A 26,929-nucleotide genomic window follows, 5' to 3' on the forward strand; every position below is an offset into this window, starting at 1 on the left:
GTAAGAAATGATATGAAGTCAAGAATAGGACATAAAATGGGAAGAGGCAGGTATTTTAATCTTACACATCAAATGTCAAGTCTGATCTGCCTTACTTTTTGCTAGCGGTCTTGTTTGGAGGACCCAGAAATGAACTGGAAGCTTTTTAACCCTTCAGCTATCAACAGACCTGTACTCTGATGTCCATGGTAACAACTCCAACTCAGCCTGTCTAAACTATAAAAGCAAAAGTTGAAGACAAAGCCTGCTATGAGCTGAATTGTTTAGATTTAAAACTCCTGATAAAGGTTCTTTAAGGCTCCTGGTAAATCCATGGGTTCATATGACTAGCTGAAAGATTCTAGAAGTAGGAAGACACTTTTGAAATCACTAAAATGTTTCAGTTGATGTTATGGGTTGAGGCCACCTTCTCTTAGATATGGTGTATCTGGATCAGGGGCCAAATCTGGACTACTAGATGCTTTTGAATGGATCCTGAATTTTTTTATTTAGTTATTCTTATTATCCTCTATTATTGTTGCTGCGTTTTTTATTATTTTCTCTGGAGTCTGGACCTTGACAAAAAAAATTGACTGTTCCTGGCTTAGGCCTACATCCTGATCAGACTAGCCAGAGAGGGAACCAATAGCATTACTACCAGCTTTGACTAAATCCTGAGCACTGCCTGGCATGTGAGACTTGGGTCCTGGCTCTCCGACTCCCTCAGGTCGGGGACCAAGAGGGCAGGAAACCTGGGTCCCCTCCTTAGGAAAATTCTGGTTGTGCCCCTGGCTATAGAATTTCACAAAGCTCAATCTTCCGTCTATACCATTGAACAGTATATGAAGCAGATCCATCACTCACCTTGACCACTCCTTTGTCAAATGTCAACACGATCCCTTAGCTTTCTCCACACCATCATGTCTGACTTGCTCCATGTGGCTTGAGGCTGCATAACTCCCAGTTTCTATGTAGTGTGAGACCTTTTGGAAATCCATTCCTTAGAGCGGGGGTTCCCAAAGGTGGGCTGTGACACAGTCCCGGGTGGTCTGCCAGCACAACTCCATTCTCCAGTCAAGCTCTTAGTAAATCTCTAATTCCATGTGACTCATGTAACCCAAGTAAAAGCTATATAAATGTAATGTTTTGAGATGTATATATTGGACAGAGTTTAGAAATCTTTAGTTAAAAAAAACAAGCTGCAATATGTCAACTTTATGTCAACCTGAGTACAACTGTGTTTCACTGCCAGGTAACCTAGCAACATACACAGTCCACCATTTACAACTGTAAAAAATAGTAAGCAGTATTTCAACCTCACATGGATCCATTTATTTTTCAAAAGCAAGAAGGTTGATAGAGAAGATAATGAAAGTCCTGGACCACCTACAGCTATGCAAAATTAGCCAGCCAAAAAACATAAAGTGGTAAGAAAATATGACAACACATAGTTAAAGTTTGGATTCTCCTTTATGGGATTGGATGAGTATCCATTACTTCAGTGTGTTATAACTTATTTTATATTTTAATATTTTATTTTCTAATTAGTAGAGAGCAGGGTTGAGTCTTTACTTAGCACAGAAATTGAGATTTTACACTAAAAAAATTGAAAACAATATAGTTCAAAGTTGGACAGCTATTTTGTTTTAAAATTAACAATTTGTTTAACAATTTTAGTAACATTGTGTTGCTTATTGTTCAGTTTTATACATTGTGTTTTTCCTGTTTGAACACCACCTACTACTCTCAACATTGATTCAAAGTGTAACTTGACTAACCCTGTTTGGCTTTGAAGATCTCGAAGGATTTCTCTTGAGTGTATATTGCTAGGGATTTCTCTCATTACAATTGTTTACATTAATATGAAAAGGACCCCAGACATTGTTTAGTTGCAGTGTTATAGTTTGTGCATGTAATAATTACAATTAATAATTTGCCTTAAGAAGAGTTAATAAGTGGGCCACTGTGCTTATTACAGCTGGCCCTCAGGGGGGAAAGTTGGAGAACCCTGCCCTAGAGGAAAGCCTTTCACCATGTGCTCCCGTATAACAGCTCTGCTTGAGGCTGCGCTGCACTCTGCCACTCAGGGGCTGTCTGGGAGAACTTCCTACCTCGCGACCCAACTCGAGCCTAACTCTTGCTACTTTTCTCTGCAGGCTTCCTTCTAGGCAGGGGGGCGGGCTCCCTCGCCCTACTCCCCCAGCACCAAGCTGCCAATCCAGGCGGCTGGAAGAGCGCAGGGCCGCTAGGCCCCAGCTGCTGGCTCTGTCGGCAGGAGGCCAGACCCCAAGCAAGCCCTACCGCGGGAACTCACAGCAAACGCATTTCTACACGGAGGGACGCTGCACACGCTTCTTAACAGCCCCTGACCTCCCCCAGCAGAGCCCCGGGTGTGGGGCGGCAGGTAGATCCCTGCACCGAGCCAGCGCACGGCGCCGAGTCTCCTCCTTTCTCCGCGCCCCTCCCCCCGGTGGGGGCGGTGGCGGTGGCTCTAGGTGAGGGGCGGGCTCGCCCCGGTCCGAGCCCTGGTCAGCGTGCTCGGGAGAGCTGCTCCCTGCCGGCGGCTAGTGCTGGCTGCAGGGCACGTTCCCGTCCGCCCCGCCCCCTGCTGCCCTAGGAGCCCCAGGCGGCGCGACCAGTCCCGCGGGCCAGGCAGGCGCCGGAAGGGGAGAGCGGGAGCGGGAGCGGGGCGGGCGCCCCTGTAAGCAGCCCGGGCCCGGAGATGTTGGCGGCGGCGCGGCGCGTGGTGTGCGCGCTCTCCGGGGGAGTGGACAGCGCGGTGGCGGCGCTGCTGCTCCGGCGGAGAGGTGAGGCGGTGGCGAGTGTGAGCGTCAAGGGCCCGAGCTGCGAGGGGGCGCAGAGCGTTAGGCGCCGGACGCGGGGTCCTGGGGCCGGTGACACGGAGAGAAGGACGGGAGGCCGGGACCCATGACGGGGGGAGAAGAAGGGCTGGGGTGCCTGGGGCAGGTGACACGTGGGCAGTGCCGGGTTTACAAGGGCGCCATGGAGCCCATGCTCAGAAGGGGCCCCGGCCTGCTCTGCTTGCACTGTGCCCTGAGACCAGGGCTGTAGCAACAAAGAACGTGGCCCCCTCCGAACATATGTCCGGGCGGGACTCCTTACAATGCAGAAACTGGAATGCGGTATTTATTTTGCCACTTTTAGGGCCCCCCTTCCTTGCGGGGCCCCCTCGGGTACGGAGGGCGCTCGCTACGCCTTTGCCTGAGACCCTGTGACATGAGGGGAAGGGTAGAAGGAGTGGGGTACCCGGTGTGGCAGGGAGGGGAGGGGTGCCTGGGGCCTGTGACACTTGATGGGGGGAGGGCTAGGGTGCCTGGGGTCTGTGATATGGGGAAGAAGGCTAGAGTGCCTGTGACAGGGAGTGGGGGAAGGGCTAGGAGTGCCTGGGGGTGCCCCGTCATCCGTTGCTGCCTGTAAGAGTATTATGCTGTCCTGATTGTTGTCATGACAGACACTCCTCTTGTACATACCTGGCTGTACCAATTCATTCCAGGCTGATTTTCCTGCAACCGCTGTCCCTTGAATTCATACAACAGTAACCCACCTTCTCTCTCTAATAGTTAACCTGAACAGTTTAACCTTGTTCTTCTCTGCAATAGGCACAAAGTCTTGTTAAACGTCAGGTTATTTAAAATATTAGCACGTTTTCTCACATGATTTTCCCAGTGTAGATATGGACTTTCAGAGAATGAAATATGAATCTCTATTAATTTGATGATATCTCATTATTTGTTATGGCAAACTCTTTTGATACCTAGGTTGAAGACTTTTTAAATTCACTTTTGTACTTACTGAGTAAGAAGGAATTCCTTATTTTTAAACCTGAAGAGCTGTTGAAAAGAGGATAGGTTGAATATTTTCCATTATCATTGCAGCTGCATTAAGGGCCCTTATATGGGAAGTGCTAGTCTTACAGCATTTACTATTTGGCATAGAATTTTCAAACATTGAAAAATTAGAAATTATATGCCTGCTGGGGGATCTATAGGAAGAACAAACCCTTATGTTCTTTGATAGGTTTAGAAACATTAAGTACCAAATGCAGAGTTTTGCTGGGGTAACGCCTGCCCTCCTGCATTCTTGGAATGATTCAAGAGAGGGGCACCAGGGCCCGTGTGAGTTTAGGGAAGGAGGAAAAAAGCTGCTGGGATAGGCCACCCTGAAACTCAGCTGGCAGGAGCAGAGAGAAGCATCTGCAACAGGACCCTTAGACAGTTATGCCATCTGTGTGCAACTGCTTTTTACAGTTTTTACTCTGGACATTCTTCCTTTCTGCTAATTGGCTGTTTGCTCCAACTCCCTCCTGCCCCCTCCTTCACCATCTCTTCACTTCAGCCTCAGAGTCCATGCACACTTCTTTCTCCCCCTTCTCCTTCCCCTATCCCTTACCTACCCACACACACACACACACTTTGCCCCTCTGTTATCTTATTTCATCCCAGCAAAACTCAACACCACAAAAAATTTATGAAACTAACATGACGTGCAGCAGATTATTCTTCTTCACTTTGCTGGTATGTTTATTGTTTTGTGTTTTCTGAACACGCCACAATAGGGCCCTGTTTCCAGTTGGGATCCTAAAGGTTACTATAATACACAATTTTTTCTTCTCTGAAAAAAAAAATCTTAAATGTGTAATGATCCAGTATTCAACCTTAGTGTCCCCTTAGGAGTTCTAGAACCAGGTGTTTTTAAATCTTCAAATTCATATTGGACAATGAGTGGGTGGGGGGAAAGGTATCTGGATGTAGAATACTCTGGAAAAACTAGCCATGGACAAAAAATCAAATCAGTAGGAGACTGGCTTTTAAAAATTCTTTTCAGAATCTGTACATAAACAGGAATTACTAATATATGCAATGTAAAACAACCCCAGGGGCTTGGCATGTTCTCTGGGGATGTCAGGTGTTCAGAATGCTGGGGTGAAATAATGGTATTTGGAAGAAGTGAAAGAGGCTCTTGATTTTTGACCAAGCACACATCAATCTGCCTTAAGGGCTTGTCTGAGTGTTGCGCTATCTGTAGCAAGAAAGTGCAGTGTGAGGCACTGATGGAATGACTTCTTGACAACTATAAGAACACTCAGAATACTGTTGCCCAGTTGGTACTTGGAAGATCCAGAGTTTGGGTCTGATCCCTAAGAATGTTTTCAGTATATGAATAATTCCTTTCCTCCTTCCTTAGGCTACCAAGTGACAGGAGTATTTATGAAGAACTGGGACACTCTGGATGAACAAGGAGTTTGTTCTGCTGACAAAGATTGTGAAGATGCTTATAGAGTTTGTCAGAAACTGGATATCCCTTTTCATCAAGTTTCCTATGTCAAGGAGTACTGGAATGAAGTTTTCAGGTAGGATTGTTTTAGAGACATTGTCTTCAAAAATATAATTTCTGATAAAGTGTTAGTATGTGAACAGTGAGGGGGTAGAGAATGGCAAAAGACTGACAAGGACAACTTAGTGTCTGTGGAGTCATAAGACAGTACAGAAATATCTTAATGTGGTAGAAATTGTTATTCATTCCTTGTCTTACAAGTTTAGGATCACCACCAACTAAGATAGGTATGGGTCTGTTGGCATACTTACATACATTTACTCTTCGAATTGATAGATGGGATTTCTCTGGAATTAGGTTAATTCGGGTGCAGTATGTCATCCAGTTCCAATACCTCCCTCTTTCTCTTTCCATCCATACTAACTAGCTGCAGTTTGAGGAAGAAAATATTTAACAGGAACTTCAGTTACTTTCATTTACATCAAATTGGAGCAAAAAAACCTGCATATTAGATTACTTTTACTCCAAACCCAAAGTTGTCATAAAAAATAGCTTTGCTTCTTTCAGCCTCCTTTGCTCCTGGCTTCAGCCTCGCCGGGTGCATCGGGAATTGAGTCTTCAACCCTGCGGCTCCTGGCTTCAGCCCCGTGGGAGGTGCTCGGGCTCTGGGTTTTAGCTGCAGGGTCCTGCAGTCTCCCTGAAAGGGTTCGCGAATCCCCAGGGGGCAGCGGACCCCCTGTCGAGAACTGCTGATCTAAGAGACTGCCAAACAATGGGGATTTTCCTTCTAAAAATTGTTTACACTGCAGCTTGAAAAGAAAATGGGGGAACAAGGGAGTGCAGTTAAAATGAAAGCCTTAGTTAATACTTAATATTTCAAATGTTTTAACTATTGTTTCTTCTTTTCTGTATCTTTAATAAAAGGTTAAAAGGATTTTTAATGGTATGTTTGTTCAGGTACTAAGCACTTTATACCAGTGGTTCTCAGACTTTTGAGTTTGGTGACCCCTTTCACATAGCAAGCCTCTGAGTGTGACGCCCCCTTATAAATTAAAAACACTTTTAAAATCTATTTAACACCATTATAAATGCTGGAGGCAAAACAGGATTTGGGGTGGAGGCTGACAGCTTGCGACCCCCCCCCATGTAACAACCACACGACCCCCTGAGGGCTCACGACCCTGCGAGAACCTCTGCTGTATATCAAGTCTTGGACATTGTTTAACACTGTTTAATGTTGGACAGTGATAGGGTTAACAACTTTAGCCCATTTATTCCATCTACATTAATATAACAACCCTACCCACCTCCACTTCCTCGGACTATGGGTCCCTGCTTCCTTCCTCGCCACCACTCTACGCTCCTCCATTCCCTTGTGACTCCCTGCCTCTTCTCAATTCCACGCATCATCAGATCCACTTCCTTGCTTCTCCCAGTCCTCTCAGCAGAGAAATACAATGAGATTAAGCATAGGACCTCACTTTGCTCAACAAGGAAACACAGGGTGTCCCCACCCCGTTTTCCCTGTTGATACAGGAGAGTGAAGAGGGGCGTATTCTACCCTCTTTGGGAGTGCTAGCCTGGGATCTCCAAATAAGAGAGCGTGCAACTCGAGGTCTTAAGCCCACACTACTGCTTTCTTCAACCATTTCCTTCTCCTGTTTTCCCTACATCTTCCCTCTTCAGTGCAGGGCTCAGATGCAGTCTTTTACTCTAGCAAACAGCTTGCCCTTTGCTAGGACTTTCTCTTCTGCCTCTTCAGACTGTGAACTTAACCCTTCCCATGGTTCCTACCTCTTCAGGCCTCCTCTTCCTAGGCCTTTTTAACCAAGAGAATCACTCTGGGTTTGCCTTTTCTGTAGTCTCTAACCAATGTTGGAGAGATTCAGCAGCCACTTACTCCCCTTTTCCTTTGTTTTCTGCTTCCCTAAAGAACCTGCTGGCTACGCTTTTTTTTAGAACTCCCTCTGACTGACATGAAGGGTTCTTAGCCTATGTCTACACTACAGCCTATGTTGGCAAAACTTATGTTGCTCTGGGGTGCAAATCTTCTACCCCCTGAGCAACATAGGTTACACTGACATAAGCGTTCGTGTGCACAGCGAGCTTCTCCCGCCGACATAGCTTATGCTGCTTGCAGAAGTGGGTTTTTATGGCAATGGGAGAGCTCTCTCCCATTGGTGGAGAGCATCTTCACCACACGTGCTGCAGTGGTGCAGCTGTACCGATCCAGCAAGCTTTGCTGTTGCCTACGTTCACAGGCTCCCTCTGGGAACTATATCCTTCAAAATTTCCACTGGGTTGTAGTCTTTCTTACAGGCCACAGTACACTCTTATGAATAAATTGCCTATTTGGTCTTGCCCTTGAATGTCAAAGAGGAAAAACAAGAGCAGTGCAGGTGTGGGTAGCCCAGCTGATTTAGTTGCTGGTATCATCTGTTAAATGTATGGGAAAAGGTAGTAAACAAAGGAAAAACCATTTTGCTTTGTGTTTTTAAAATAGTCTGTCAAATGTAAGGGACAAGTCTGAGAGGTTGTTTCAGTTTATAAAGAGTAAAAATAAACACCTGGGGTTTTTTTTTGTTTTTTTTTTAAGTGTAAAGTACCTTTTAATTAGCATGTAGTGTTTGAGGGCAGAATCCTGTGCTGTCACTTACTATATATTTGAATGGGAATTGAGGACAAGAAACACCTTGCAGAATCAGGCCCTAAGGTATTTCAGTACACATGCCCATCACCATAGTATTTAGGCGCTGTTGTTAATTGGCACTTGTTTATGCATTTTGAACATGTAATAAAGCATCATACAAGAGACAATCAGATACTGTGGTGATGAGGCCACGTTTGTCCCCTAGCTAAAAATATAAATGCTAAGCACTCTTCTTATTTTAAAGTACAAAGATGTTGAAACTTAATTTGAGAAACGCTAGTATGAGTTTAAATATGAAAAACTGTAGTTTAGTCCAGTCATGGAAAACCTTAAATGAGTGCTGTCTTATAGGTAAAATAAAATATTAATGAATCGCTCACATGTTTGCTTCTTGCACAATATACGTTTAGTATTATTGATAGGTCTTAAGCTCTCGAGAGAGAAGTACTTCTCCATACTTGAATAGAATTATCTGACATAAAAAAATGTTTATAGTCGTACATTTGTTTTACAGTTACCTTGTAAATGAGTATGAATTGGGAAGAACTCCTAATCCTGACATAATGTGCAACAAGCATATCAAATTCAATTATTTTCTCCGTTATGCTCTGGATAACCTTGGTAAGTTGTCTTCAGGTTTGTTTGTATATACTCTATACTGCAAAAATGCTAAAGAGGAGCAAACTCTTTTTAAAATGTTGGGCAAGAAGCCTGATCTCATGTGCAAACACAGTTTAAACATCTTTGTAGCCTTATATCAGTATTTGTAAAGTATTTCTTTTAAAGTGTTTTCAGAGATGTAAGTAAGTTTATTTCAGGGAACTATCTCTTGTGAAGAGAAGTTTAAATTTTGCATTTGAAGATGCTCCTTGAAGCACAAAAAAATGGAAGTAGTGTACATCAAGAAATATGATTTTCCATTAAATATTGGGGCTGTATTAAGATTAGGACAGCACTGGCTAGCTATGTAAAGCTTCTCAGATGTCATTTATCTTTAATTTTTATTCCTATAATCATTTGTGTTTCCAAATATTTCTATAACCTTTAATACTCTGAATATTGTGAAGTTCAAGTGCGATATATATATTTTTTTAAACTTGGCATAGGAGCGGATGCAGTTGCAACTGGGCATTATGCAAGGACTTCACTGGAAGATGAAGAAATTTTCCAACAGAAACATATTAAAAGACCACAAGGGCTTTTCAGAAACCGATTTGAAGTTAGAAATGGTAAGCACTTAATATGGCTTTGTCACAGATTCATAGGCCCAGTGCTCTCTCTTGGCTCCGTATGGTCCCTGGCAGGAACACCTTTCAGTGTCAGCCCTCCTCGAGGATCTCTCTCTCGCTCTCAGGTTAAGCCATTTCACTCCATTGCCTCCTGGACCACACCTCTAAGTTTTCCCCATGCCTGGTGTGACAAAGTCAGACCAGATGGCTGCAAGAGGGTCCTGGAAGGCCGATTTGTTAGCCCTAGAATGTTAAAGGCCCTTTTCCCTACAAGCTGAGAAAGGGTTACCTCAGGTCAATTCGGGACACCTGAATCCAATTAAGGACTGCCTGAGGCCTTTAAAAACCCCTTCTCTGGGGAGAGAAAAGGGGGTTGAGAATGACAAGCTGCTGCCAGGCCAGCGGCAGCAGGGAAATAAGCTTCTCCAGGCTGAGAGGCTGTGCTTCCTCCCATAGGGGGAACAGCCAAACCTGAGTGTCTGCTAAGGGAAGGACCGACACCCTGCCCCAGCAAGGAGGCAGGGAAAGGTATCCCCCTTTGTTTTTGTGTTTGAGACTGTTTCCTTTCTGTTTGGTGAAGGATCACCCCTTAGGCCGACCCTGAAAATGGCCAAAGCAGCACAGAAGGGGGAAGGCAAACGCTGCCCAGAGCAGGGCTGATTTACTTCAAGCCCGCCATCGCCAGAGGGGGGGTAGTGCTAAGTCTGGCGAGATGAAGGAGGTGCCTTGCCACACTAGTCAGATTCAGTGAGCTCTCCTCAGTGAGTCCACTCGAACTGGACCCTTGGGGGAAGACTAGCAGAGAGGGAGCAACAAAAGCTTTAGATTGTAATGACTCTCAGCCAGCGTTGTAAAACAAAAGGATTTATTGGAAGTCTGGAACACAGCATAGAAAGTTCTTGGGTACCCTTTAGAATAGAAAGTTACAGCATAGTTCATTTGGGTCTTCCTGAGTTCAAGTGGGTCCAGACCCTTCTTTGTCCCCAATCCAGAAGTGTTCCTCCTTCTAGCCAATCACACTATATCACCTTCCTAAAAGCTCCTCCTTCATCCTTTGTCTTCTTTCTTGGGCAAACGGATCACCTGGGCTCTGTTTCTTCAGTCCTTTGTTTTTTCACTGGCCAAAGCCGGATGGCTTCCAAGTTGGGGAGGGTCTTTGGGTCACCAGTTACAAAGTGTCCCGGCCATTGTCTGGGGTCCAGGCTGCTAGGTCACACCCCTGGTTAAACATGCAGCGCATAGGGGAAACTGAGGCACGCTCAATATTCATATAAAACATTAAGAAAATTCCCCACTTTGTCACAGGCTCTTACACAGTCATATTAAAAGCAACATGACTTCCTCAGTTTAGGTCTCTCAAAGCACTTATCTTCTTAAGAACTTTCCTTAATCACAGTTATATTTATAAACATTAAAGAAACTAGATATATAAATGGCTTTAAGCTTAACATTTTCTTACACCGTATTTCCTAGCCCCCTTGGCATTAGGTCATGGTGTTGCAGGGGTCTTTGCCTCCAGTGTTCCCTGTTGCCTACTACTTGTCCCTATAATAACCCGTTTCTGTCCACGACTTAGCTCTCCAGCTAAATCGCATCTGATCTGGATCCCTTTCAGGAGAACAGAAATCCAAACATCCCGAACAACCCCTCTTGGGCTACACCTCAACCCATCTGGGTTCAGTTCTCCGCCCCACCCTGGGTTTAATGGTCCTTGTATTGGAGCTTCTGTGCACCTTCTTTGGGGCAGACCCACCTTCTGTTTGAGTTCCGGCCCTTTGTTAAGCAGCTAGGCCTGTGCCTTTAGACATGCTGCTGTATTTCTGGGCTACTTCCTGCCTCCAAGGCCTTTTTGCAGTTTCCCAGCAGGCTATTGTTATTACAGCATCTTATCTGGTTTCCAGACCTCTCAGGCTTCTTCCTAGTTCATCTCAGCTCCTTGCTCCTCCCTTGGAATGCTGACCCCAGGATTGCCTCCCTGGGTCTTGCTCCTTTTCAAAGGCCTATCACAGGGACTAAATCCATCCCTGTCGCCTTTTTCAGCATGTCTTTGCCAGGCCTTTACCCAGGGCCATCCTTAGGCATACGCAGCATAGCGTAGGGCACACAAAAATTTGGGGTACCCCTGGGTCTTAGTGTCCACCCTTCCGCCTCTTCCTATCCCTGTTCTGACCCTTCCTGCAGGCTGCCACCACACCTGGCTGCTGCAGCCTGGTGAGTCTTCCTGTAGAGGGGGTCTAGTACGTTAAAGTGAAAAAGCCTGCCAGACCTATTAGCACAACATTGAAACTGTTGAAGAGCCATTCAAGTGGTAATGAAGCATTTGCCAAATAACAGGCATTTGCCAACCCCCAGATATATACTGTCAATTTCTGAATTTACTGACACAAACAGTTGTGCATTACTGTGTCCGACACCATCAGGTGGTCCAGAGACATTTATATGGAACACATCACAGGACACCGCCAATACCACACTGAGTAACTGAGACCGCCGACCAGGGAAATAACCCACTTCCTTCCCTGACGGACCAAGGGACGCACCCCACCCTTGTACTTATCCGCTACACCGATACTGACTTGGACTCCTTATTCATTCCATGGGTGGCGTACCCGAGCCCACTTATCCACTGACACTTTAAAAACTCTTGTACCCCAATCTGGGTCTATGCAGGTTATGCGATATGTATGTTTCTTTTCATCCTTGCAAACGATACCTGTACCCCCCATAACCGAAGCCTGACCGCAGATGTACAGTACCTTCCCTCTTAACTTGTCTATTTAATTTTAAACATTCACTTTACTCAGAACATGTTAGTCTACAGGACCTTAGTTTAAAATTTGCTTTAAAAATATTTCATTAGTGTGTTACAGAAGATTATAAAATCACATCTCTAAAAAATCCTTGCATAGTTTTTAAATCACAATCGGAGTTTTCATCTTTAGCCTTAAATGCTTGGATCTTCAGACATATAGTTTTTTAAATAAATCCTTCAAAAGACCATTCTTATCTAAAATACATATGCAAGCTTGGGCTGCCATCAGGCATAAGGGCACCAGTTTAATGATACTGCATAGGGCCCCATAAATCCTAAGGATGGCCCTGCCCTTACTCAAGAGAGAAGTATCTCCCTACCTCCTTCTCTCCTGGGCCTCCTTTTTTTGAAGGTGTTCTCCTTTCTCTGTGTAGTCTTCCCTAATCCTTTCACAGCTGGGGTCACTAATGGTAATCAAGCCATCAGGTCAGGATCAGCAGGGGGATAGCTGCAACATCATTGGTGAGGCTGATCTTGATTCCCCTTAAAGGGCCAGCCAGCCTGTGACAGTTGGTTACAATAGTAAATACATATCAAGGTGACATCTCGACATTATTAAACTTCAGTAGTCAAACTTCTTGTTGTAATGCTTTTTTATAAGATAAAAACAAACAATAAAGGCTTTTAAGAACAGAAGGCCGGATCCTCAGTTTGTGAAAAATAGTGTTGCTCCCTTGCCTTCAGTGGAATTAGATTGATTTACACCATCTGACTATCTGGCCCAGAATATTTAAGTAATTCTGTTAAATATAGGTCTTGTTCTCTCCAGCTATTACAAGTTATGGGATTTGTAGAATTCCAAGAAAAGAGTAGTCCTTGCTATCAATATAGGCCAGGGGTGGCCAACCTGTGGCTCCGGAGCCACATGTGGCTCTTCAGAGGTTAATATGCGGCTCCTTGCATAGGTGATGACTCCGAGGCTGGAGCTACAGATGCTAACTTGCCAATTTGCTCTGGGGTGCTCACTGCTCAACCCCCTGCTCTGCCCCAGTTCCTGCCACCACTCCACCCCTTCCCCCAAGGCCCAGGCCCCTTCCCCCAAGCCTACCATGCCCTCGCTCCTCCCCCATCCCCTCCAGAGCCTCCTGCGCACTGCAAAACAGCTGATTGCAGTGGGGGGGGGGGGGGCGACGGAGGGGGAGGTGCTGATTGGCGGGGCTGCCAGTGGGTGGGAGGCACTCGGGGCTGGAGGGGGTTAGCGGATGGGGGACTGCAGACATATTACTGTGGCTCTTTGACAATGTTCATTGGTAAATTCTGGCTCCTTCTCAGGCTCAGGTTGACCACCCCTGATATAGGCCATTAAGGATTCTTGTTCTTATATAATGAGAGAGAGAAAAGTTCCTGATCTAACTTCTCTATGGGGTTAATTGTTTTATATATTTTATGTCCCCTCTTATTTGACTCCTTATTCATCTAAGGTATACACTCTCTCTTTATATGAGAGTTTTTCCTGTGCCCTTCTTTATTCTTGCTGCTCTTCTTTGAACCGCCTTTGAGATGGGGTGACCAAGGCTTGTGCTATACTGTACATTTACTTCTGAATGGATTTGGAATAGTCTTCTCTCAACTGAAGTTCAGATAAGCGATTCTGTAAATAAACTGTTTGATAGTTCTAGATTAGGATATTTAATCCACTGTAAATCACATAAGACTTCAAATGTGAGTGCTGTAGCTTGCTACTTTAGAGTTCAGAACCCCAGTCTCTCAGTAATAAATTATGGTTATCAAATTGCCCTCCCTGCAATGATAGTAAATCCTTTCTAATATCGTATAACCTGATTATGTTTGGTCTAAAATCTGATTTTTTCAATGGAAAATTGGGTTTCCAACTAAAAAAATGTTTAACAAAGCTGTCTGTTTCCTGTGGAAAATCTAAACTTTTCATTAAGAAAATGAATATAAAAAAAATGAAATTTTTGGCCAAAAGAGGTGGGTTTTTTGTTTTTATTTTTTTGTTTTTTGCTGAAAATTTTGATTCAGAAATGCTGCTGTAGTGTCTCATGCCACCATTCTCCTCTGTAGGCCTGGCTATTCAGACAGATTAAAGCTCCCCTGATGCACCGCAGCCATGGTGACTCCCCGATGCACTGTGGCATCTTGGCAAGAAAGGAGATGGTGTTGCATAATGTTGATTACTATTATTTATTATTAATTATTTGTATTACTATAGCACCTAGGAACCCTAGTCATGGACTAGGAACCCATTGTGGGAAGGACTGTACAAAAACAGAACAAAAAGATGGTCTCTGTCCTAAAGAGCTTAAAATCTTAAGTAAAAGACAAGAAACAACAGATGGATACAGACAGATGGGGGAGTACAAGGAAACAACAAGACAACAGTGGTCAATATGACAGGCAGTGGTCTCAACACACCAGCAGCCTAACTATTGTCAAGTTTTTTATAGCCATCACAGCAAATTTTAAGAAGGATAATGAGAGAGTTTGCAGATGTTGATGGGAGAGCTGCTCCCAAGCATGAGATGCAGGATAGGAAAGTGTGAAGATGTTTGTTTACAAATTTTAACAAGTGGGTAATGGAGGCTGACATCATAGGCCAGTTGGACATGGGAGTCAACATTTCAATAGCAAATGATACACCTGAGGGAATTCTGCACCAAAAAATAAAAATTCAGTGCCAAAAAAATAAAAATTCTGCATACAATAGTTTAAAATTCTGCAAATGTTATTTGTCAATAAATAAATGTGGAGGCTCCAGCATGGCAGTGGGATGCAAAGGCTACCGGCTTCACAGAGGTGGGAGATCGCCCTGCAGCCGCACTCTTCTCCCCCCGCCCTGCCCCCGGGACATAGACTCAGTGGTGAGGCTGCACCTGATACAGCATAAGTGCTGGGCCTTCCCCAGAAACACCCCGGAGCCCTGATTCTCTGCGCTTGGAGCACCAGGTGTGGGCAGGCAGGCTCAGCCCAGCAGGATCCAGGTGTGGGGTGAGAGGGTTCTGTGTGGGGCAATCTGGGTGTGGGAAGCAAAGAAATCTGCGAATTCTGTGCAGGAGCAGTGGCGCAGAATTGCCACTGGAGTAAAATGAGAGACGATAGGTAGGGTAGAAATAAGCAGAGCCATGAAAGGCCTTCAAAGTGAAGAAAGTAGCTTATATTGAATACCATAGAGAAGCGTGAGCCAGTGGAGGGATCCAGAGAGACGGGTGATATGGTCCAAGTGACAAGATAAGAAAATTATGTTTGCAGCAGCATTCTGAATGGCTGGGAATGGGACATGATTACATTTGTCAAGGCCAGAGAAAAGGATGTTGCAGTAATTGAAACATGACATAAGGAGAGTCTTTATGAGAGTTTTAGCTGTGTGGATGGATTCATAGATTCCAAGGCCAGAAGGTACAATTGTGATCATCTAGTCTGACCACCTGTATGACATAGGCCATAGAACTTCCCCAAAATAATTCCTAGACCTAGATCATATCTTTTAGAAAAACATCCAATCTTGATTTAAAAACTGCCAGTCATGGAGAATCCACGACAACCCTTGGGAAATTGTCCTAAATGGTTAATTGCTCACGGTTAAAAATTTATCCCTTGTTTCCAGTCTGAATTTGTCTAGCTTCAAGTTGCAGCAATTGGATCATGTTATAGCTTTCTCTGCTAGATTGAAGAGCCCATTATCAAATATTTGTGTCCCATATAGGTACTTATAGACCAGAAGAAGGCACTTCTAGAATAGACCTGAAAGATAAATGTGTTATCAGCATATAGATGGTGGTTTTATTTGTGTCTTCAGATTAGATTACTCAGAGGTAAGTGTAGAGGGAGAAGAGAAGGAGACCAAGTCCTGTGGAATCCCCAGAGACAGTTGGAGGAAGGCTAAGAAGGATCTTCTGCAGGATGCTCTGAAGGAGAGATTAGAGATGTAGGAGAACTAGGAGAGGACTGAGTCACAGAAGCCCAGGGGGGACAAGATTTCAAGAACAACAACATGGTCAACAGCATCAAAGGCAGCTGACAGGTCGAGGACCCTGAGGTTGGAGTACTAGTTCTGAGATTTGTCTAGGAAGAGGTCATTAGAGACTTTGGCGCAAGTAGTTTCAGTGGAGTTCAAAGGATGTAAGCTGGGAGATACAGTCCAGTTCATGGTGTCTGTCCCATAAAAGTAAATGGGGGCACAAGGATCCCAAACTACAGCTCCCATGAGGCACTATGCTAGCATTTCCAAATTGAAAGTTTTCAGCTGAAAGTTTTTGGGGTTTGATTTTTTTTTTTTTTTTTTCCTGGAAAGTCAGCATTTTCCAGGACAGGGAGAAACCCCACTTTCCAACACCTGTTTTGTGACACCTCTTAACTGTCTATCACCATGAATGTGGTATTCTAGGTGTGTTTCCAGACCTATTGTGGAGACTCTCTATTATTAGATGTGACTGACCAGTATCTCAAAACCGTTTCTCAGTCATTTGAAACAAAAGGCACATCGATGTGTTAGCCATGAAACTCCAGAGCTATGATGGAGACTAGTTCTTATCCAAATGGATAGAATATGACTGAAAATTACAATATAACTATGTGATGGAGGCTGACCTCATGGATCATAATTATTACATATATAACACAGGATCAAGTCATTTGTGCTGTTGGGAGGCAATCTGTAGATCATTTTTATAAACAAGTCAAATTCTGTTTTGTGGTACTGCTGTAGGTCTGGAATGCCTCCAGTGACATTAATGTGGATTTACATCAGTGTGACTTTGAGCAAATTTGGCCAAACATTTTTTTGAAAAACAAGATACAACACTGTTAGCTAATATTACTTCTTTCTACATTTACAGTGATTTTTTTTCAAATATTAATTTATATTATTGCGTTTCTTACCAGGAAAATTCACCATGATGTAAAAGAAACAGAGGTTCAGCAAAATACAAAATCAAAATCTGTGTAGCTCTTTTTGGTAGGAAGTAGTTTTAAAGAAAAATATTATAAAAATATTCTAAATTGTTGAAAATTCTTGGAAAATTTTATCATTTTATTAAAATGTTTAAGACCATAATAAACAGGCAAAACCAAATATTTGGAATGTTGGGTCATAAGTCAAACATTATGAGGTTTTGGACAGGTGTTCCTGTTAGTTTGAGTAATCAGTTTTAATCCCCATTTCTTCTTGTAAAATTGAACAAGAGATACAATATTAGGAAATGGAGCAATATCTAGATTGTAAAAAGTTCTCCAGATGTTTTCTGTTGAGTGCAATGAGAAAACTTGCTAAGATGTGTTTATAGTAGAAGTTCTTATTTTAGGCTGAATTTTAACTAAACTTCTATGTAAATAGTAGGAGTTAAGCTATGTAACATTGAAACATCTTGTGTATTCTATACCTTGCAGCTGTAAAACTTCTTACAGGAGCTGACCACTTGAAAGACCAGACCTTCTTCCTCAGTCAGATTTCACAAGATGCTTTGAGGAGAACCATTTTTCCTTTAGGAGGATTGACAAAAGATTTTGTAAAGAAGATAGCAGCAGAACACGGATTTCATCATGTGCTAAAGAGAAAAGAGGCATGGTAACACTTATTAAACTTTTGATTTATATTTATCTCTAAACCATTCTTTTTCTGATTTATATGTTATAAACATAATACTTATTGGGTAAACTTTAAATATAGTCATAATTTTTTTTTAATTACATTGCATCAAATTCAGTCAAATTATTTCTGAGTAACATAATAGAATATATTGGTCCTGCTAGTGAAGGCAGGGGGCTGGACTCGATGACCTTCAAGGTCCCTTCCAGTTCTAGGAGATAGGATATCTCCATTAATTAAAAACAAAAAATATTTGGGTTGTAATTTGAGTTTTGCATTGTTTACGCAGTTGTCTACCTGTCCCAAAGTACTTAGCCTGGATATTTTAATTTTTTTGTTTGTTGGTTGGTTTTAAAAAGCTCCTCTACCATTGTAGCTCTGAGGACTGAGGAGATGGATGTGGCCTGTTTCCAACCAGCACAGGTCACAGAGATAGCTAATGATTTATTTCACCATGGTTCTCTGTATCTCCAATTTATTATAGTTGTGTTGCAGGATGCATTGGTATAGATTGGTGTCAGATTGTTTTTTCCTAGGTCACTTTTTTCACAAGGGTAGTTCTGTTTCCATAGCTAAGGAACTAATATTTTATGGTGTGATCTTTTGGAGTATGAATGTAAGCAGCTGCTATGTTCCTGATTATGTTCCTTCTTGTTTTTAGTACTTATCTTCATAGCAAGCAGTTTTTTACTACGCAGTTGTCTGAGGACTGTAGTATAGGGTTTTAGGTGATGTAGTTTCAGGAAGAAAGAAGAACAAATCTGCAGAGATGCTTAAGCATTGCAGTGAAAAGTGCGAAAGTAATTTTCCACCCTGGCCAACAAAACAGCTAGGGCTTCTCCTGGATTACAGGATTAGACAGCAGCTGAGCAGGAGTTTTGTGGATCAGAGTTGAGTCTAAATATGGTACTTAGGTACCTAAATCTGAGGTTCAGGTGCTTAAGAACCATTGTGTATCTAGGCTTCAGTGACTTGTCTTTGTGTTTAGTATTGTATCATAAGGTAAAGGGCAGGTCACTTTTTTTACATATGCATGCAACACAGTCATCAAGATGTGTTCATGTCTTACTTAGTAACCGTGTGAGCGTATTGTCACCCGTGTCTTTCTCCTCTTTCCTGCACTTATGATTTTCACTTATATGGAATTTAGTTTGTGCGCTCTTTGGGGCAGCAATTTTTATAATCATTTTGTGAGGCACCTAGCATGTTTCTAGGTGCATGGGAGGGTAAATCCTTGCTGTACTGATAATGAATGTTCTGACATTAGGATTTTCAAATGATTCATTCTGCTTTTTTATAGTGTGCATTCATTTTATTTTTTAGAGTATGGGAATCTGTTTCATTGGTGAAAGAAATTTTGAAAACTTCATTCTTGAGGCAAGTAACATTAGATCTGGGGAATTCATAAACTTCTGTTCTGATTTCCCTAGTAATTTGTAATGTGGCCTGGGGAAAGATCTTTTACACAGCTATTTTTCTTTCTTGTAGTATTTAGAACCTCGTCCAGGTAACTTTGTTTCCATTGAAGATAACAAGGTGATAGGAACACACAAAGGTAAGCAGCCTCCTTTCCTAGCTAATTGATTTTAGGGGGGAGGGGTAGCTCAGTGGTTTCAGCATAGGCCTGCTAAACCCAGGGGGCCACTTACGGATCTGGGGCAAAATCAGTACTTGGTCCTGCTAGTGAAGGCAGGGGGCTGGACTCGATGACCTTTCGGGGTTCCTTCCAGTTCTATGAGATAGGTATATCTCCATATATTATAAATAAACCATTTGTGTAATATATAACAATGCTATTTTATTTGGAAAGACTAGTTCTGTAAAATTCTAAATGTCTATAATCCTATTCTGTTTTGGTATGCCTAATGAATCATAGGAGATCCATTAACCCTGTAACTGGCTTTGGCCTGTCTCTAGTTTTTATATTAGTTTTATATTGCAATAAAAAGAAAAAACATAATTATTGCCTAGCACCACTGATACTTCGGATTACTTTGTTGCCACTAGATCCTCCATTAATTTTATGCTAAAGGAACACTGTCAACTTGATTTTTTTTTTTTTTTTTTTTTTTTTTTAAATCACTGAGTTTCAATTCCATTTTCTGATAGAGCACCCTTTAAACATCCAGAAATTTTAAATTCTTTTAAAAATAAATTAATGCAGGTTGTGATGCACAAAAGGTTCTTTTGGGCAGTTACAGAACACCAGCACCAAATATGCCCAAATTCACCTCTCCTTTCCCCTCCCTTCCTCTCTGTGAACATCTGCCTGTTGCCTCTTCAGTTTCAGATTCTGTTACTGATAAACACTCTTCCAAGGCCTGCAAAAGAGCCTACACCTAAGATCCCACAAGCCAGTGCATGAAAATCTGATGTCAAGTTAGTGAATGTAATAGGAAGTGAAACCGACTCATTAAAACATGAAACTGACAAGACACATTTATCAAATTCACAAACTAAACAAGCTGAAATACTGATGTTTTTCTCTAATCTATTTCAATTATAGTAGTCTTCGGGGTATTGGTCACAACAGCAGGTATAGACTTTTAAGATAAAAACTTTTTCAAGTTTATGGAGTCTCTAACTTTCAAAATATAAGAAAATTAGACACTTTTTGCTCAGTGGTATACTTAAACTTTTGAAGAGAGGGATTTATGCATTTGAAATATTTTGATTGATGAAACTAAAGAGTTAAGGGGGTGTTACCAGTGTTAAATTTTCATATTTCTTTAGGTTGTTTCCTGTATACAATAGGCCAGAGGGCCAAGCTAAGTGGCCTCAGTGAAGCTTGGTTTGTTGTTGACAAAGATGCAACCTCAGGAAATATCTTTGTGGTAAGTTTATTTACACTGATACTGTGTGAGATTAATGCAGGCATTGCATGATTCCTACTGAAAAGAATATGATTCTAATCAGGGCCGGCCCACAACATTTTGGCACATGAGGCGGGGAGCTCAAATGACACTCCCATGCCCCCTCACTTGGGCCAAAAATTTGAAAGGTCTCAATTCTGCCTTCTTCCTGTTCTACTCCTCTCATGGTACTGCTCTGCTACCTACCCCAATAAAGGAGAACTAGCAACTTAAAATGGCTTGTTCAAAAATTTTAAGTAACACTTACATTTGCTGTTCAGGCATTTGAAAGTTAACTTTTCTTGTCTGTATAGTAAACACTGGCATTTTTATCTGTTTGAATAATCAAAGTGGTGCTTTCTGTGTCTTCTTGGTTGCAAAGATTTGAACTGCTTCCTGAAGGTCCACAGTCTGGGCCAGCTCATGCTCTATTGAGATGGTTGCAAGGCCGACCAACCTCTCCTGTGTCATTGTGGAGTGTAGATGTGTTTTTATTAACTTCAGCTTGGAGAAGCTGCATTCTCCACTGGCATCTGTTACAGGAAGTTTTAGAAGTATGCGCAGAGCAACAGAAGCATTTGGAAAGGGCTTTCAGTTCATCACCTAAATCACTCGCATCAATATCGCACATGTTGTCATGTGTCAACACTGTCTCTAGTGCCCTGCATTGCTGGTGTAGGTCTTCAAGTATACTGAGGAGTTTTGGAATATCATACAACATCCCAAATATACTGCTGTGTTCCTTGAGCCACATGAAACGTTCTTCAACTGACTGTATTGCACAATCTAGCACCTGGTTAAAGAATTCAACTTTGAATTGTTGTTTGGAGTCTCTTATGGGATTATCCCATGCCTCGTAATCAAAATGTCGTCTTCTTCGGTGACTCTTGTAGTCTTGAATGGGTGGGAAAATAGCTTCAGTGTGAAGTTCCTCTACCAACTTCTGTGCACTCTTAAGAACATTTTGAAATCCCTCATCTGACCGGTAAGACTGTAGGTCTGACTTTGCTTTGTCCAGTTGTTCCATTGCTCCAGATATATCAAGGTCGACACCTTGGAGTCTCTTGCTTACAACATTTATTTCAAACAGTATGTCATTCCACAGCACTAAGCCACACAGAAATTTGAAGTTACATAGGTTTCTGGTGATTCCATTTCCCTCTTCCACTGTTCTCCCACGAACAGTTCCTGTCATAGTATTATCCTCCATAATGGCAACTATGGCATCATCTATCTTCTCAATTTGGTGTTTGATAGGCTTTATCGCCTCCACTCGACTTTCCCATTGTGTGGCACTCAATGGTTTCAGTGTCAGAGAGGATGTTCCCAGATGTTGCTTCAAAATTTGCCATTGATGAGTTGATGCAGAGAAAAATACATAGATGCTTTGAATTACATTAAAAAATTCAGCAGCCTCACTAGAAGCTGCTGCATCACTGACCACCAAGTTCAGTGAATGAGAACTGCATGGGACAAAAAAAGCTCGAGGGTTTAACTCTCGGATCCGTGTCTGCACTCCTCTGTTCTTTCCTCTCATGTTGGCACCATTATTGTAGCCCTGACCTCTCATGTCAGCTATCACAATTACCTGTATCTTCCAGCTTTTAAGAAGCACATTGTCATACTAGCTCCTGTAGTATCATCAATGTGAATAAATTCTAGAAAATGCTCTCTGACAGTCACCATTGCAGGGACATTTTCACTAGGTTCTGTTGTTGTTACAAAACGCACCATTAAAGTCATTTGTTCCGTATGGCTGATGTCAGGTGTGCAGTCCAGAATAACAGAGTAATATCTTGCTGACTTCAGATCTGCCACAATCTTCTGTTTCTTTTGTTGCCAGTAACTCTATGATCTCATTTTGAATTGTTTTTCCAAGGTAGTGGTGTGTGTACATTTCTTGGGTGGTGACTCTTCTTGGATGCTCCTGTAGTACAGCATCAAACTCCACCATCAGCTCCACAATTTTAAGTGAGTTTCCATTGTTTGGCACATACAGCTGATCTGAAGTGCCACGCAGTGCTAGGTTTTGGGTAGCAAGCATTCTCACAATGGCAATGAGCCTTTTCAGAACATTTTGCCAGTAAAGAGACTCTGATGCAGTCTTCTCTTGATGCTGATCATCTATGGTGGCCTTGAACCTTAGTCTCAGTTCAAGTTCTTTCCACCTATGGAATGCTCTCTGGTGATTTGCTGCCTTCTCATGGCATGCCAGATTTTTCCAGTCCAGTGTTCCTGTAGAACCCAATGTGGCTGGAACATTAGACTGGAAGAATTTGCAACAAAAACAGTATGCAGCATTCTGGGTTTTTGAGTACATAATCTATGGCCTCTCCACTTTGTCACCATTGGGGATTTTACACCAGTAATGTGTTGGATGGAAACTTCTATTTTCATTGTTTTTGAGAACATGAAGTTTTTCACTTGCTGTGGCCCATGCAGTATAAGGAAGTCCCTCAGGCTACTGCTCAAGTGGGTCCACAGTCCTGGGTCATCTAAACTTAAGGAACTAAACTCAGCAGCAGCTGTTTCTTGCGCCTCCACCACACTCTTCTCTGATTTACACTTCTCTTCAGGAATGTGCGTGGTTTCATCCACATTGAGATGGAGGTATGGATGCTGCAGTAGCTACCAGGTCACCTGCACTCTGACTAACTGGAAGATCAGGCATCTCCTCACCACTCACATCCTCACTGGGGCCGGAAGGTTCACCGTGAACATTTGTGTCTATGTATCTCAGGAGAGCTCCTTCCTGCTTAGATAGAAAAGCTTCCTTTGCTTGCTTTCTTTTTCTGAATGCTGCCCCAGAGGGGCGTTTTCTTCTTTCAGTCATGACTGCTGTTCTGTGCCAGCTATAGTGGCTCTCAACACTCAATTGAAGGGGACAAATAAGCAGGCTGGTAGCAAGGCCTGAGTGAGGGAAGATACCAGCGTCTTAAGGGCCTAACTGGCTCCTACTACTTCAATTGACTGCCTGTTCTCCTCAAGTGGGTTCAGGAAAGCAGCAGAAAACAGGAAGCTCCCTGAGAAGCTGGTGTTAATCAGTCCAGGCTCCTGGGGGTTCTAGAGAGGTACATAAGAGGCTCCTCCTCCTCTTTCTCTCTGCAGCCCCTGCTGCTTTCTGTTATTCCCTCTCACCTTTTCTCCTGCCTGACTGTTACGTCTCTTGTGCCCTCCTTCCTCCAGCACAGCACTCCACCATCTCTGTGCATCTAGAGCAGAGAGAATACATATGCACCAGCAGCAGACACAATTTTCTACACTCTGGGTCCTAGTGGTGCTGCCCCCACAGACTGGCACCTAAGGCGTCCACCTCAGTTCACCTCATGGTAAGGCCAGCCCTGATTCTAATCTATGTAGAAGTCTTCTCTTTGCCATTTAAAAGAGAAACAAAAGCTACCAACTGATATAGCATTAACAGGTTTTATACATCCTGTCCAAAAATTTGGCTTCTGATTAGTAGAAAGTTGTTAGAGATTTTAGCTTGAAGTATGTTCCAAACTATTGGCAATCAACCTCCAATGTACTACTCCAAAACGCAGGTGGTTTTTCATACAGCCACTGTGGCACAATACATAATACTTTATCTAAAACATTTAATTTATTATATTGGCATAGCAAGTTGCTAGAAAATGAAGTATTGAACACTAGTACAGTTTCACCTCTCTGTGAAAACAGACAAGATATAGCTCTGTAAATAATTTCTGCCTTACTGACCCGTCAACATGTAGTATTCTCCAGCATTCTGAAGCACCCTAACATCACTAATGTTTTGTGCAATGTTTGGTTCTCTAATTGGCTAGTGATGTTATTTTTCTTTCTCTGGAGTCTTTCATTATAGCAGATGTGCTTTCTTAAGACAGCACTGTAAACTAAAAAGGGGATGAGAAGGAGAGAAATGAGCATACGAGAATTATTTCATGCCTTAGAGACACTGATGTAAGAACCTCCTCTTGGTTGCAGCTTGGATTCCTGACTACTCAGATTTGTGGTGTTCTCCCTTATGCCACTGGCAGAATGACAAAATAATAGCTTGAGAAGCACCTCCAGTGGCATGTTTTTTTAACTCATTATGCTTTACCTACTTCTCAAAAATTCCTTCCAGAGGTAGTGTGTCACATGAATTGGCATTTGTCTTCCATCACCCAATGCTAATTAATCAATAGAATAGCATAGATTTAAAGTCCAAACATCTTTGGTGTCTTATGATTGGTAATGATGGTTGTGATAGTTGGGAGCTTGTTACATTACAGCACTCAAAAGTATGAGAGTCACTTTTTTAGAACAAATGGTAAATAAGACGTGGTCCACACCCCTAGAAGGCTTACAGTCGGTTAAATATGATGTGACAAGTGGGGGTAAATCAGTAGAGTGGGGAATGGGTGAATAAGGACAAGGGCACAACAACAAATCACATTTCCTCATAAGCATGTGCACATCTTGATTTCTGAATTCCTTTTTTTAAAAATATCAATTTTGTTTTTTAATGGATATCAAGGAAGAAGTGAATCTTAGAAAGGGATTTGGATGAAGAAAAGATAGTGGACTTGTTGGATCAAGATAACGAGGATAATACTGCATAAGGGTCAGCATGGAGAAAGGGCTGGCGAGGATTGTGTGGGAGAAGTGCACAAATGAGCTGACATAACTGTGGGGGTGAAGGGAGCATGACGCTGAATAGTAATTCAGACTTGCTATGGCATATTTTTTTCATGAAAGATTTAAGGAAGCTGGTTAGAATCTAACATCTACTTGCTTTACTAGTGGATTAGCTTTTATTGTGGTATGCCTTGATGTTTTTCTGAAATCTATGCTTTCATTCACAACAGTTATGTAATATCTGGCATAAACATTGGTATTAAACAAAAATGTTGTACTTTAAGGCACCATCTACAGATCACCCTGCACTGTATAGAGACCTACTGCGGACAAACCGTGTGCACTGGATTGCAGAGGAACCTCCTGCTGAGCTAATTAGGGACAAAATGATGGAGTGTACTTTCAGGTTTCAGCATCAGATGGCACTAGGTGATTAAACTTCGTACATTTAAATCTATTCAAATTCTGATTTGGGTGATAGATTGAAATAGGGTCTAATATAATTTCTCACAAGTAGATAAAAATGTTCGTGCTAATGATACTTTTCCATTTTTTAAAGACTTAAAAAGCATTATTTTTGGAGACATCTCCACTCATTAGACTTGTTTAAGCCAGTGAAAAACAGTTAATTTATTTGTGAATATAAGGGTGAGCTAGCTGGCTGTTTAACAATTTTCTCTTTTAGTGCCTTCCATGTTAACTCTAAACCAAGATGGGACAGTGTGGGTGACACTAGTCAAGCCAATAAGAGCTCTTACACTAGGGCAAGTAAGTATTGCCAGAATTGGTTCTCTTTTAATTTCTATTTACTAGTATCCCATGTTTTATTAACTGCATAACATCAGTTAGAAGAACTTCAGAATGTTCATCCACCCAGTTTTACAGAACTGTTGTTTCAGGCTATCTAAATCATCACTCAGTTATTTTACTAACATTCAGAAAGTTTTCTCCAAAAACCAAAATGCAAGAAACTTGATTTAGAAACTTTTGGCCTCTCTAAAGCCCATTGCAATACATGTAAATATTCCCTTGGATGTTAGTGGACTTTGGATCAGAACCTGTATGCAGAAACTGAATCTGTTATGGGTCTAAATACATACACGAATTGAATCAGGAGTTTGGTTAGTAATTTGCTCATTAGAAACTTTGTGATACTGACTTTCATATTTAATGTTTGGGGGAGTACTATTGATTTTTGTATGTCCAGAGGTTATCTGCTTCTGACAGATTCACATGTCCCAGCATAAAAGTGAAAAGAAAAATTAAACATTGGTAGGTAACATAACAGCCTTTCACATCGCACAAAGAGTTAAGAGTTCAGTACCACACTATAGAATGTATAACTCAGCCTTTTGAAGAGGCTCCTGTGAAAATGATACACTCTACTTCTGTGACTATCAGCCCCTTATTGAAAAGCTTTTCAAACAAAAAGTGTTACATAATAACTAAAAAGAGATTCCATCATCAAGAAAAAGAATTAAAATAACTATCTTACCATTGATTTGTCATGTAATATTGTAAAATTTCGTGATGGAATTTCTATCAAATTTTATATTTATACTCCTATGAGTCAACAATTCTATCCATTTGTTCATTCTCTTTACACTCCCATTTTATGTAATGTGGTCAGAGCAAATACAAGGGAATAAATTTAATATGATCGTGACTATTCAGGGAGATCTCCCTTCTTATCGGTCAGTCTCTCAGCATGCCACCTTGCCAGTGCTCTAAAGACTGTTGCTGTGTTTGTCTTCTAGTTTGCTGTGTTCTACAAGGGTGACGAGTGCCTTGGCAGTGGAAAAATCATGAGGCTGGGCCCATCAGTGTACACCTTACAACAGGGCAAAAGCAGAGAGCAGGATTCAAGGCATGTGTTAGCAGAGGAGATCAAGAACTTAGAACCAGCAACGTAACTCATGCATTTTTCTTGATTGAAAGACTTTTGGGAAACTGGAGCCTTAAAATAAG

General features: G+C 42.2%; 1 protein-coding gene across 2 annotated transcripts; it reads left to right on the top strand.

Annotated features, from left to right (window-relative positions):
• Window positions 1-2,701: 2,701 nt before the first annotated feature.
• Window positions 2,702-26,929, top strand: TRMU (tRNA mitochondrial 2-thiouridylase). Of its 2 annotated transcripts, XM_065419191.1 has the most exons (11): window positions 2,702-2,786; window positions 5,185-5,350; window positions 8,439-8,545; window positions 9,031-9,153; window positions 17,312-17,484; window positions 18,834-18,887; window positions 18,999-19,065; window positions 20,244-20,344; window positions 25,246-25,390; window positions 25,647-25,729; window positions 26,719-26,929. In XM_065419191.1, exons 1-11 carry the CDS (start codon window positions 2,702-2,704, stop codon window positions 26,872-26,874), a joined length of 1,260 nt encoding a protein of 419 aa, XP_065275263.1. In that variant the 3' UTR covers window positions 26,875-26,929. The 2 variants fall into 2 exon arrangements, with proteins under 2 accessions (XP_065275263.1, XP_065275271.1); XM_065419199.1 differs by lacking the exon at window positions 25,647-25,729 and having other exon boundaries at window positions 26,719-26,741.

This window comes from Emys orbicularis, chromosome 1 (assembly GCF_028017835.1).
Source record: "Emys orbicularis isolate rEmyOrb1 chromosome 1, rEmyOrb1.hap1, whole genome shotgun sequence".
Lineage (NCBI taxonomy): Eukaryota > Metazoa > Chordata > Testudines > Emydidae > Emys > Emys orbicularis.